Source organism: Triticum aestivum, chromosome 2B (genome assembly GCF_018294505.1).
Source record: "Triticum aestivum cultivar Chinese Spring chromosome 2B, IWGSC CS RefSeq v2.1, whole genome shotgun sequence".
In the NCBI taxonomy this organism is placed as follows: domain Eukaryota; kingdom Viridiplantae; phylum Streptophyta; class Magnoliopsida; order Poales; family Poaceae; genus Triticum; species Triticum aestivum.
The window spans coordinates 49,183,112-49,197,780 of record NC_057798.1 but is presented as its reverse complement, the minus strand read 5'-3'; the positions used below and the strand labels follow the sequence as shown (position 1 = coordinate 49,197,780).

At 40.4% G+C, this 14,669-nt stretch overlaps 1 protein-coding gene across 1 annotated transcript; it reads right to left on the bottom strand.

Moving 5' to 3' along the window:
* Positions 1 to 641: 641 nt before the first annotated feature.
* Positions 642 to 13,685, bottom strand: LOC123043384 (mRNA-capping enzyme). The gene is made up of 18 exons (XM_044465807.1): positions 13,379 to 13,685; positions 12,952 to 13,118; positions 12,021 to 12,159; positions 11,664 to 11,815; positions 10,452 to 10,535; positions 10,302 to 10,364; positions 8,548 to 8,685; positions 8,265 to 8,468; positions 7,594 to 7,710; positions 6,732 to 6,781; positions 4,718 to 4,880; positions 4,496 to 4,618; positions 3,981 to 4,109; positions 3,786 to 3,884; positions 2,402 to 2,491; positions 2,173 to 2,257; positions 1,769 to 1,899; positions 642 to 1,055 (listed from the first exon to the last, which is right to left on the bottom strand). The coding sequence occupies exons 2-18, from the start codon at positions 13,066 to 13,068 to the stop codon at positions 900 to 902; spliced, it is 2,040 nt and encodes a 679-aa protein (XP_044321742.1). The 5' UTR covers positions 13,069 to 13,118; positions 13,379 to 13,685; the 3' UTR covers positions 642 to 899.
* Positions 13,686 to 14,669: the final 984 nt, after the last annotated feature.

The window sequence follows — 14,669 nt, the reverse complement described above, 5'->3', positions numbered from 1 at the left end:
ACCATCCAACCACAGATTGGTTGGCTATAATAATGGGTTGATCCTCGTTCCTTTTGTTTCATTTGTAGTATTACATTTCTTTACACATATTATTACATTGTAAATATATCTTGTCTTTAATACATGATTCATGACAAAATAAAGAACAAACACACCAAATTAATCTTAGCTAGACATGTCATAGTTATTGTACATATAAGTGACTTGATCAAATTAAAAAAGAAAAGACAAAAGAAAAACCCACACGAATCTCCACGTAAAATCAATAACATAGGGTGTAGAAAACATCTAGATATGTTTTAGCAAAACTGTTTTTTGAAATGCATAATTTTAGGGCGTTACATCTGAAAGAACAAAAAACAAACCAATCCATATGTTTAGAGCATTAGTATTTGAACAAAAATATAATGAATAAATCTTGCCCGACAAGCCAGAAATACGACGTCTTCAATAAGTGCTAAACCACTGTGCAATTTCTCTAATAACTTGCTCTATGGTTGGACATGGGATGCTGTTACCATTCTGAACACATTCCCCAACACTGCATACTTGCGATAGGCAATGCAACTATGGTGTGTGTTCTTAACTTTATTAAAACATGACATTCATATAAGGATAGGGCACACAAAACACACACCCCATTGAAGAAAGTGCCGATAAAGCTATTCAGAAGTACAGACCAAATGATAATGATATCAAGCGTTGATGACACACAATAAAAGATATACATGACTCTGGAACAGTACATATACAATGGCCAATATGACAAAGCATTGAAAAACTTGTGTAATGACCGCTATTGTTTAACTGAAATCAAAAATTGATTATTGCTAAATACACAGGCTATAGAGGCCAGCCGGCATTGATGGTTCTAGTTTAAAAGACCAAGATTATTCGCCTTATCCCCTCCTTCTGTGCTGGTGAGCCATCTTCTCGGCGTGGGCCTTCCTGTCAGCGTGGGCCTTCCTGTCGGCGTACATTGGAAGGCTACTGATCTCATTCATCTCGCCCAGGAGCTTGTCTTCAGTAATGTTATCTGTGATGCTCCTCATCACCTGTCCATATATATTACAACAAGACAATGGAAATTGTTAGATTGTGTATGGCGATTCTGTTTCTCATACCCTCGATGCCTACACGGCAGGAGATGCGGTTAAATTGCACAGTAGATTCTATCATGTATGAATAGCGATGGTCTGCAATAGGAAGAAGGTAAAATGCAATGGCAATATACCGAGCTCAAAATTTATCAACCACCGCAAGTCGACATCATTTGACTATTATTAGTAAAACATTACAAATTGTATTGCAAATTGACAACCTAACCATGAATCAAACATGAAAGATGAACTCATTACATAAAACTGTATGTCTTGATTAATTTAGTATGATATGATTGTCAGGAATGCAAAATGACAATCGTCTGTCTTTTGGATGTACTCAGCAACAATCAAGACTGGGTATGGTCACTAGGCAGTTTAGGAAAGGGACGTTGAGAGCAGAAGAGATCATGTTGAATTATGAAGACGATGTACTACAGAACTATGATTCACGTGCAATACAGGGCCTGTGGCCTGCGCCACTTGTCCAATTTCTATATAAAGTGGATCACTAAGATACCGAACTTTGTAGGTGTGAATAACACGTATTGGATGACATCGATACCGGCACTAGTTTTCAGCATAATTTGGTTCAGGAAATCAAGCCCGTCCATAGAGAGGGAGGGAGAGGGAGGGAGAGGGAGGGAGAGAGAGAGAGAGAGAAATGCCTTTCTGTAAGTATTGATATCATTAGGAGTTGATTTATCTGCTCGGATTCGCATGCAGAACCAGCAGTCCTCCTGTTTATTCCAAGAGCACTCAACAATTTTCCCTGATATTGAAGATGGCTCTACATCATCTGCAGAAGTTCCAGCACAACACCCACATTTAGTCCAAAATGAAATCACATTACAACAAAATTGTCTGCTTCAAGAATTGAAACATGATGCCTCAAGAAATAACTGTAGTGGCAGATTCTATTTAAAGACAACATCATACAAGAGCCATAGTTCAAGACACAAAGTTAACAGGTATGTCAAGATTTTGAAACACTTGAGTAATTACAAATAAAGTAAAGCTGCACGATTGTGCTATGGAATGGTTGAAGAAAGTATTGCAAACACATCCTTACCAGCAAATACCACCCGGGTACCATCCATAAGTTTCTTTTTGCCCCTCTCATACAGAAAAATAAGCTGACGGTTTTCACTACCAGTCTGCAGCATTTAGAAATTAGAACGATGATAACTTGGAAACAGAACTCAGCAGATCACACATCCACATGAACAGATCAGATTCCACACCAAAAGTAGTTCTGTTTTAATATTTAACATTCAAGAATATGACAAGCATATACAAACCTCAAACAAAAAGTCAACTGAATTCATCTCTGGGTACTTCCATTTTAAAAGACCTTCGTGCGTACGATTCACGTATGGATCATCCCAGCCCTATATTAAGATTAACAGAAACACTTTAACATATGAAGAAAATGGAAGGGAAAAAAGAAGCCTGTTAAGCATATAACTTGAAATGCATGAAGAAATACATGGACTGATAAATAACAGCTGCATGGAGGCAGCTTTAGCTAGGTTTTCTCAAGTGACACAAAAGTTCATTTTAGCCATGTCACTAGTGACTCATCAAAAAGTCAAACAGTGTCTTGTTATGGAAATCAGAGCTGGGGCAGGGGGTATGCCCTTGAATGAACTGCAGCTATTTTCAGTGCACAAGTGTTCCTAACTGCATGTCATTAGCATGCTTTAGGGCAAGATTTATATAGATGATAAAGGATGATTGCTCTCAGTAGAGATCGAGTCCTTTGTTACTTCCATGACACGGGAACATTGTTATTAGTATGCAGTAAATTAAACTTGGAACACGACCACTTCCAGAACCAGTCCAGTGATAAAAGCCGGTTGACCAGACATACGCGCGGATACAGGTATTCCGCAGCATCCCATATTTTCTGAATTGAAAGAGGGGAAACAAATTGGGATAAGGCAGATACGGTGTGGACACAGTGGGGACTAAGAACCGGCCTCCAGCGACAGCGCTGGCGTGGCCTAGACTCGACGCCGCTGCCGCCTGAACTCGCTTCTCAAGTTGCCGGCTCGCCGCCGCTGTTTCCCCCAAGCCCAGCTCTCCCCCTGGCGAAGAACATCCAGGCAGAGAGGAAGATGGCAAGGCATCCGAGGATGAGGAAGAAGCTCTGGGCGGGGAGAAAGATGGGGACTGCAGCCGCCAGTGGGAAGAAGATACAGGCGGCGGCGCGGTCTTTTCATCTGCTATCAGGCGGCTGGAGGAAAAGAGAATGGTTGGAGGAGCTGACTAGTCTAGGGTTTTCAGAAGCTGGGTCTTATATGGCTCTGAGTGGAGAGCTACATGGGCCTGAGTAGAGGGTTCGTATGGACTGCCCAAAGACTTTTACCAATAGAAATGAATACATATCCAGTCTACTAACAAAAAAATCTCTTATCTAAAAATTATCATTAAATCTTTATTACATGCTGTTTATTTTTCTAAGTACCTATATACCCTGCCGTATCCCTGAATGGCTGTTTTTGGAAAATGCCGTATCCCCGTGCTCGTATCCCTGTGTCCGTAACTAACCCCGTATCGGTGCTTCTTAGTACAACTTTTTCTCTGCTGCCTTATAGTTATAGGATATAGCATTTCGACGTTCCAATTTCCATGGACGACGACCATCACGTATCAAAGCCAGAAACGACAAGACCACCCTACCTGAAATATAAGCCCATCAGATTCATGTGAAAGTGCTGGAATAAACTCCTTGAGTAATTTCTTCACCGTGGAAAGCAGCCAAAAATCCTTTCTCCTTACCTGATAAAAACCAAATATCATAGAACTGTTTATGGTTATCTACTGAGCATCGTACTGCAATGAAATAAACAAAATAATCCATCTAGATTTTGGTACCGAAAAAAGTTCCAGGTCATATCTGTATGATGGATTGCCTTTCAGACCAGTTTCAAACTGCTTTCTCTCATAGATGCGTGGACGAATTATTTCATCCTCAAGTAGCTTCCACCTGTCAGAAAAGGGCAACTGCATCCGAAGATTAAATAAAATGCAGTTACTACAGTTCAGAGTAATGCAAATGCTTCAGAATCACCCTATATTCATATATCTACGTAGATTAAAATCATTTACACACAAAATATTTCATCAGTGATTATCCAAATATTTCTATCAATCAAAATAATATAACTATATTCTTATCAATCACTTCTGATAAACTTGTAGTGCGCTATACTGTATTATTATCTCAACAACAATGATTTCCCGTGAAAGGTCAATGAGATCTGTGGTACTCATGCCACAACCCCAGAATAGATGAAATACAAAAAAAAAAACAGGCGCATACACGTCATCAATTGGGAAGGTGATAAAATGGCAACTTAAGTTACTGATAACAGATTTGAAGTTTCTACCTTGACTTTGGAGGAGAAATTAATTGCCATTAGATCATACGCTAAGTACCTCCGCTTCAATCCACCACCTGGTATGGCGTCTACAACCATTTCTCCATCGATCAATGTAAAGTTGTGGAAACCCTTGAGTTATGAAAACATAGGTAAAGTAAAATTCTGCAATATAATGAAAGAAAAGAAAATGCACTACGCCTGTTATCCAAACCAAAAGTGAGGTCTTACATCGTTAACATTCCTAATAGGAAAACGCATCTGAACTCTTCTAAAGCAGAAGTTCCGGTCTATTAAGAAACAGCCATCCCGCATTATAAGCATCATGTATCGTGTTCCATCAGCTTTCCACGTAGCATAATAATATCTTTGTCTCAGAAGTTGCAGGTTTTCACTTTAAATTGAGACACAAAAGAACACAAGTTAGAGGAAGGGCCAAAACAGAAGCAAGAACACTATTAACAGCTATTATTTCTTAAAGGGCGAGACTCTTGTATTATTTTCTAATTAAAGAATGACTTCTTCCGTTCAACCTAGCTGAAACTAGTTGATGGCTGACCAACCTTTCTTTATTATAATTACATCGACACGAGTAACATTTTTCTTCTCGATTTTTTACTTTCAAGCAAAAAAAGAAAAGGCTACAATTACGGCAAACTAGTTGGCCATAACAGTATAGAGCGGAACGGCAGCAGGCAATTGTAAGAGCTAACGTTCAGTGCTTAGGGAGGGTATTACATTAAGCATGCATGGTGTCTATGTATTTCGATGACATAGGCACTCTCTTGAATGCTGACACATATGCTAGATGTGGACCAAAAATGGCAACATTAAACACGCAGTAGAATGCTCAACGTGCAGTAGAATGCATCAACTATACCACAAGAGGAACTCTTCGCCATGGACAAAGTACCAGTCGGAGCAGCAAAAGGAGGTGGCTAGGCATTAAAAAAAAATTAGGAGTGCACGGCACAAAAGGATGAAGCAACATGACCTTGGACCAGGAGGAGGAACTTAAGAAGGGTGACATGTCATCAACTCATCATTTGGTTGTTAGGTGACAGATAATGGCAGATATGGAGATAAGATAGCAAGAACACAAAATGGATAGTAGGAGGAGCTGATGAGAAAGGAAGGGAGTTTATGCAAGTTTTACCCAAGGATATGAGGCTATAATACTGGACTATCCATACTCCAGTTCCAGTGAAAGGTTGGACTTGGTTCCTGATTCTAATTATGTTTATCCTTTCCTCTAGCTTCATTCACCTGTTTTTTGTTCAACAAAGGCTTAAGAGGCTTATAAATTAGAGCTACATTATGGTCAAACGATACTTGCATGTGCCATACTTTAGGATTTGCATGCCCTAGTTGGAACGAGCTCCGTGTATAATAAACAAAGAATCACATTCTCTTTCTTTACTATCTATTCGGCACATCAACCATTCTTGACTGCGGAAACATTTCCTCAAACAATGCTTCTGTCATCAAACTACAGCCGGTCAACTAATCCCACTTCCCGAATCAAATTTGATAGATGAGAGGTAAGAGATAGAGAGATATGTCTAAACAAAAGATACGTCTCAAGGAGCAAAATGAACATCAAGGTTATTCCAGACATACAAATGTTGTTCTATGAACCTTAAAAAGACAAAGGGTGTCAATCTACACGTTTACTTATATAAATAGTACACAGAAGGGTGTAATTAGGTAATTCAATATGAGGTGAGTACTGACTCTTATTGCTTGACAAAACGAACAAACAGCCTCTGCATTGGGTTAGAGTCATGTAACCCTATTATTCCATCAAAGCAAAATAACGACTGCATGCTAAAGCAAACTCTACAGCTATCACCTAGACATATTTCTTCCATATATGGCAGTCATCTGTCGCTTTACTCATAAATTCCAGGCGCAAACATGCAACTCCCTTACTTAGTATATAATATAATGTCACTATATGCACATGGCATATTGCCTATTGACTTCTACAAAGTGCAAAGAAATATTAGTGACCACAACAAAGTAGAAAAAAATTATGTAAAACGCAACCTCCAATGCATTACATAATAAGAAGCTAATGCCTTAATTTGAGGTATACGCTTGCCCTTAATTGTGTGCTCATCTCCAGTACGACATGATTTAGCATATAGTGGGGTTATTTGGTAGGAAGCTCCCTAAGAGAACATGCATTTTGTACACCAAGACCACTTTGCACAAACAGCATCTAAATTGGATTAAGTCATACCTGTTGAGGGAAACTGGATGAGATCCTGGAAATTGAGCATTAGCTCTACCCTGGAAAGCAAAAGGGTAGCAGAACACTATAAGAAGCTTTGCTTTTGTGGGCACAACGATTATACAGGGATAGTGTGGTAAGTTCAAAATAAAGGGATAACTACAGTTAAAATAAAAGGATACAAAAGAAAACAAGACAGTGAAACACAATGGATATGCACATAAAAACAAGCTTCAGTGAAATGATCTCCAACACCAGCAAAAGAAGTTTTCATCGTCACACCTATTCATTGAAGCTACAGGGCAACCTGGTGCATGTAGCTCCCGCTTTGCGCAGGGTCCAGGGAAGGGTCCGACCACTTTGGGTCTATAGTACGCAGCCTTTCCCTACATTTCTGTAAGAGGCTGTTTCCAGGACTTGAACCCATGACCTCATGGTCACAAGGCAGCAGCTTTACCACTGCGCTACAGCGCTAATAAATTAAAAATGGATCTTCATAGATTCTTCTGTGTCAAACTTCAAAAATTACTTGATACGAGACGAGTTAACCATCTGTGTTTGCAACAAGTTAACTGAATTCAGATTTTGATCAAATAAGATTCTTGAAACCATAGTACCATAGTAATCAAAATAGAGCGTAACTTTGTAAACTGGTTTGAGAAAATGAAACTAGTGATCGTATAATCAACATAGCTATGAGTACATACATAGTGGCACAGTGACAACCCAAACTACGCAAATGGAAGTGCTGATAACATTTTTCTGTCGGCATACAGCAAAGGGAACTACGTCATTAACAATTTTAGGGGTGGGGAAGACTGAGGAGTATGTGAAAGATGTGACTAAGAGCAAAAGACAGGTTTAAACTTACATTGGGTACAAAATCAAGTAACTTGAAACATATGCCACGCAAGATATCTTGCTGGTCAAAAGGTACAGCATCCCCTAGGACATCATCATTAGTAATGGCCTTGTCATCTACAGGATCCTACAATAAGCAGGAATATTTTGACAAACATTAGCAATATAAGAAAATGTTGTACGGAAGTATTGATACTTTAGTAGAACCCTGGACCTATCTAGTAAAAAGAATAACAGATTCACAAGGAAACAACATATGAGATGGCATGTAGGTGTTGATCCAAATTCAATGTGACCCATGTAAACTTCGTAAGCTTCAAAAACATCCTAAAATACTGTTTCATTGGCTAATAAATATGTTAGTGATTGGTGGATGTAGGGGGAAATGTATTATTTTGCATTGCTAAACATTTCCGTAATATTTCATGTCAAAGACAACAGTACATGAAAGGACCTCACTTTCTCCAAAGTACAATCAAAATCCCTTAAAATGTTGCTGGCATATAGAAAATATCTAACCAGCTGTTTTGATCATTTTCTAAATTTTGCATGCAAAGTTCACAGGAATACAAATGCTAGTTTACACCTTACACTACATTCGCCCCACATGCATTAACAGAGAATTGTCCAAACATGCATTAACAGAGAATTGTCCAAACATGTACTGGAATTAACACCTACCGGTGATGGTGCAGGCTCGCCATTGTCGTCATCGTCATCCTGCTTAGCTTCACCATTCAAATCAAGATCAGAAGGCCTCTTCCATTCCGGTGTCGGTGGACATGTGATACTTTCAGGAATTTCATGATAAAATGTATATAGTGCTTGAATGTAGTCGGTTTTATATATTCCTGGAGGCCGTCTTTGAGCAAATATATTTAAAGCCTAGCAAACAAAAGATTTAGCCAAGGAAACAAAAAAGAAATATTACAATAAATTACATTTGAAGCATAAGTTGTCTCACCTCAGTAACACTAGACAGTTGTGTGCGCATTAGGTAATGAACAATCATAAAACCAGTACGGTTATGCCCATGAGTACAGTGAACAAGTACATATTTGGGATTCCTTGATGGCTTCTGGCGCTCATGAAACGCCAACACCTAAAATTTAGCATTGATAGAGCTTCATCAGCTAATAAATTAGGTTAAAGGAAATTTAGCATAGATAGAGGAAATTTGCTGCAATTAGGTTATCAATATTCTGGTCTACGTGTTCCAACTGGAGAGACTACAAGTGTACACACTGAGTGTAGCCCGACAAAGTTGTTTCGGTATGAATACTCAAAATATATATAATAAAATAACTCATGGGTCATCTTACATCATTGCCGTGATGCTCCAGCATTATTTCATGATTTTTGAGAACTTTTAAGCCGTTAAAAACTTAACTAGTTCCCTGACACGAGTGATAGCCACATTCTTGCCTAGGGAACACAACACAGCACTTATATAATTTCACATACAGATCAGTATTTCTACAAATACATAAAAAAGCCATTGATAAGTTCAGACAAGGTCTACTAGCATTTCTAAAAAGCACTAGTTGGTTGGGATACTTTTGATTTGAGCCGTCCAAACTCCAAAGTGACTAGGGGAGGATATATAACATGTCCACAACCATCAGATGGGTAATTCTGAAATTAGATTGAAGTTTCTTCTGGACGGCTCATATCAGAAGTATCCCAACCAACTCATGTATATTGGTATGGATATAGATATTGTACTTACGGTCTTCCGAGTACAATGATCCAATGGATGTGGACAAGAACTTTTGCTTACTGGTTCTTTATGAGAAACTTCTTTAAAAAAATGAATTTCATGTTTTTGCTCTGAAGAAAATTCTGAACAATGTCTCTTGATTCAACATAATTACAATGATCAATATATATGGACTTATTTTCTTTTGTGCTTGTCATATGTTGCCATCTAGTATCTACTAGCATTTCTAAACAAGTTTTCTGAATTACATGTTTTTTATAGTTTTCTTCCACATCACCAATATGGAATGTAAGAAAGCATCCAAAAAAAGACAATATACTTATAGATGTTAAGATAGCTACTCCATCCGTTCGATGACTCAACTCTGTACTAACTTTAGTACAAAATTAGTACAAAGTTGGGTCATCTATTTTGGAATGGAGGGAGTAGTTTTTTTCATGTTTCGACTAAAGTCACTTTTCACGTGTGTGGTTACTAGTATTTCAACAATTGTGGATGGCTGAATGAAAAACAGCAGGTGCAAGCATACACTTGATCTGGTATCATTATTAATTTATTAGACTTCCATTCTTTTATACTAACAACACATAGGCACTTAACCTAACTATCAAGTGCAACACATACGCAACATATGTTATGTAACAATTTGTGGATGGCTGAATGAAAAACAGCAGGTGCAAGCATGCACTTGATCTGGTATCATTATTAATTTATTAGACTTCCGTTCTTTCATACTAACAACACACAGGCACTTAACCTAACTATCAAGTGCGACACATACGCAACATATGTTATGTAGCAACTACAGTATAGAGCACCATGTTCAAAACCTTGACGACAGGTGTTCACCATTTTTTTCCAGCAGTCCATTTCATAACCAACAATTAAAAAAGATGCCCAGAAAATTAAAAGAAGATTTTAAGTTTACATTCATGTCTAACCAAAAATACATCAAAAAAGCATACTGGCAAGGTCATCAAACTAGGAAGATAGGTTACCTCATACACAAATGTGTTAACAGCTTCATTTTCTGGTACAGCATCTCTCCCCCTGCAAGCTATCTGAAATGAACAGAAATGGCACAGGAATTATTTTTTATTAATGCTGGAATATACATATTACTATGTAAACTGAGGTCTCACTCTCACCTTGACATGTTTAGTACCTTGCTTCGTCCACTCTGCTGGCGAATAGTACCGAGAGGTATTTGTCAAGTCAATCACCAAACCTATCTGATAAAATAGCAGGGGGGGGATAGTTAATACAAGCAACAAGCTATAATGTGTTCCAGATTGATCAAATCAAGTACTCATTATGGATTGTATACCTCTCTTCAATAGCAAATAGCTAGAAGATAAGAAAAGAGACAATCAGCAGAAAGTACGGCAACTGAGAATTGAGATACTTAAAGCAACCGTTACAACTCCACTAGTACAAGTGTACTGTAAATTGCATTTATGAAATAATAAGTTTACCTTTAATGTGGCTAGAAAGACAGGCCTTTCGGTACAAATGATAAGGACTGAAGTTTAAAAATTAATTCACCTCCAATTTTAAGAAACAAGAAAATCAATTTACCTCTGTTCAGTTATGATTGCAAATGACAACTAACTAGTGGTAGCGCAATAGTATAGCAGTGGGGTCACAGGATCGCACTAAGAATTTGAGCAAAAGCACATACTACAAAGAAACTGGTACACAAGTCCAAAATATCACTAAAACATCATCGCCAGAAGCTATTTAGCTTTTCACCCGTAAGGGACCATACAGAATGCTTAATATATTCTCTCTAGCTCCAGTACTTGCTAACTAATCAATCAAGACATGCAAGATGCATGTCGATATTACTTTGTTCCCTGCCATATACTATGCTCTTTTCACACGATTTATTTTTTGCTTCAACAAGTATTTCAAAACGTCCATACTTTAGATACCTCCTCAAGTGTGCTCGAGGAGTCGGCATATTTGAGAAACAAGTTAGCAATCCCTCTGGCCTAATATAAGCCAGCTAATCATGGATCATACTATCATAGCAGACTAAATGAAACTAAATGAATATGGAACTGAGATATATAATTTACTCAAGCAATAGGTGACATGTGACCGTCAGTGCATAAGTGGGGGAAGTAGCACAAACATCATACACTCATACAAGAGAACGGGCAGCAATAACGACAATCATGAGTACAAACAGAGCATGGATAAAGAAATGCATGTATTCTGTGTCACAAACAACTTTATTCAAATATGCATGCTTCAAAGTAGGGCCAGATAACAGGAAAAAAGCACAATATCCAGTTTATAACATAATAAGTAATGGAATGTGCATTAGTGTCGTGTGAGTAGAAAACTGTACTTACGTCCCTGCCAGCCTTTCTTTGTTTATTAACAACTTGTTTGGAAGAATATCTTTTTCCAGGAGGAATCGACTCATTGAATGTTTCATCCAGCGGAACTTTAGAAGGTATGATTTTGTCTATTGGTTGACCAGATGCAGGGCAATCCAACCAACCTGAAAATAAGGACAATGTCAGATGCAAGGGTGACAAATATCAAAAATCTTTTTTTTAGGCTAAGCATAAGTATTTTACTTACCGTAAGTATATAGGATAGTAATAGTTTAATTAAGAATCGACAAACAAGAATACGAACAAGACGTGACCATGGGACAATTCAACATGATTCACAAGAATATGGCTTTCAGATACAACACATACCCTGAGGTGTCTCTTTAACTCGTTTGTATCCGCCAATCTTGTTTTGGGTCACATGATCATTCCTAACCTGCTGTGGTCGCGGCCTTAGTCCATCATCTGGCTGATCTCTCTTCAACTTTCTGCGTCGTTCTTCTCGTTCCTATGAAATCCGGTAAGCGCAACATAAAAAAGGGTACCAATGAGACCATAATTAATTATATTCCACTTTGCAGCTTTGCTGTTCTATAGAACGCTAAACTTATAATTTAGTAACAAATAGAGCCACATGAGATTTTTAAGGGAAAATACAAAGAGGGACACATACAGCACAACCCACAACCACCACTCAGACCATCTGATCACCACACACACACACACACGTTGACATCTGGTACACACAAGAAGAAAATACTGGACACCCCACTTGATGTGACCACGCACTGTCGCACTTAACATGCATGAATGTGTAGTCAGATTAAATATGACAGACTGTAATGGTCCTAGAGACCGAATACAGGTGGTGGAAAGAACACCTTCGCTCTAGCCATAGGCCACAATCAGATCCCAGAACTACATTAACTGAAAGAAACATAAACCGAAAGCACAAAAACCAACGCCGCATGGCTACCAATAAAAGTAACATGATGACATAGTTAAACTTCAAAAGAGACAATACCATGGTCCTTAACATACCACTTAAAAGGTAAAAGTCACATGTACCATGGTTACAAATGACAGAGTTCACAACCATGCCCTCGACTCAAGGAGGACCTTCAACTAATGCTGCTAAATACACCATCAATTATATTATATTACATATGCACATCTTGCAGTTTACGATTATCAGCACCGAAGTAGAAAAGCAATCAGCTGATGACACTAAGCTCCATCTATACAGATCAGATGCATGTGCATGATTCATTTTATGGCCAGAAGGAATGATTTTATTTACCCTTCTCATAATCTCAACAGCAGACTCGACATGATCTTCATCGTCCTGTCCAAAATCAAGCTCAACTGGCTCTTCATGGTCATCGTCCTCGGGCAACGGTGATGCGTTCAAATCCATTGAGGACCCTTCAAGGTATCTGTCTCTAGATAACCATTAGGAACAGATACCTGATAAGAGGTGGCAGAAAGGGCGTCTTGTGTCAGACAGACTAACCAGCATAATACGCACTGGACGAACACGGTCACCCCTAAATCAGAACTAATTTTAACTGCAGCTGACGAGTGCGACGCAGTGAAGTCACGGGTGCTCATCCAATGCAAAAATCAGGAAAAAAAAATGGAACGAACAGAGGATGCGAGTGGAGGGGGAGGGAGGGGGGTTGAGGGGAGAGGGGGGAGGGGGAGAAGGAGGGGGGAGTGGTGGCTACCTGCCGATGGACTGGTCGCCGGCGTAGCTCCGGGGCGGCGGCGGCGGCGGCTCCAGGGAGGGAGGGATTGAGGGAGGCGCTGCTGGCGGGAGCGGCTGCTCGGCGGAGGGAGGGAGGCGCTGGCTGAGATCCTGTACTGGCGGCGGGGCGGCGGGGGCTTGGGCCGGCTACGCGCGCCGCGGCGGAGGGCCGGCGGTGGTGGCGGTGGGTCGGTCGGCGGCGGCTAGTAACCCTAGCTGTCGCGCTCGGGGAGGAGGCCCTCTCTGGTGGTTCGCTCGGGAGGGAGGCGCTCTCTTGGGCTTGGGGACGTCCGCTCGCTTGGGGGAATAGGACGTGCTCCCCAGAGACACGTGGCGAGCATCCGTCGAGTCCAGCCCCAGCTTTTTTTCTTCCCGCATCTCCGTTTTTCTTGCCAAAAATAATTAATTCCACAAATATAGCGTACGTGGTACGGAACGATACAACAATACTGAGCTTCTGATGTCAAAAGAAAAAAAAGAATACTGAGCTTGAAGCACTTCAACCACGTGTAGCAAGCTGGGTGTAGCCCGGATGGTTAGATTCTTTTTGGTGGATCAACTCAGGGTTTAAATACGCGAGGCGTTTTCCCCTGCCCTAGCCGCCGTCACAACCAGGCGACTAGAGAGGCGGATCTTCTTGATGTTGATCCCCTCTTCCTCCGGCTGCTGCTCCGGCAGCAGGAGGGAGGGGGTACCCCGTTCCTCCGCTTTGTAGTTAGGATTTGGATTTGTAGGTCGTGGTGCGTCGTTGGGTGGTGGGAGCGACGCCCGGGCGAATAAATCTGCTTCAACTTCACTCCCACACTGGTGGTGCTCATTTTGGCGGCGTCTCGGAGTTGATGGCATCGTGTGTTTGCCGATTCTTCAGATCGGCGGTGTTAGGGTTCATGGATGGTGTTGGCGAGGCGGCGGCGATGACTCCATCAGGTGTGTCTCTTCTTCTGTTTTGTCCACGTTGTTGCGGCGTTGTCTCCGACGTCATGGTGGAGCAGGGAGGTTTTGTTGTCCAGGAGGACGCGCAAACGGTTGTCTACGCAAGTGACAGCTGGAAGATGGTGCATCTTGTGCTGGGTCTGTGGTTGAAGGCTGACAGTTCTGGTTTCCTCCTTCGGCGTCATAGTCGTGTGGGGGTGTTAGTTCTGGAGTTCGATGATGTGTCTAGGGACATTGTTGCCCTGGTTTAATTCTTTCAACGGCAATGGTTTTGCTCCAAGCAAGCTACTTTGGAGGTCTGTAAAGCTACTGATTAGCGATGGAGTCGCGTCGAGTTC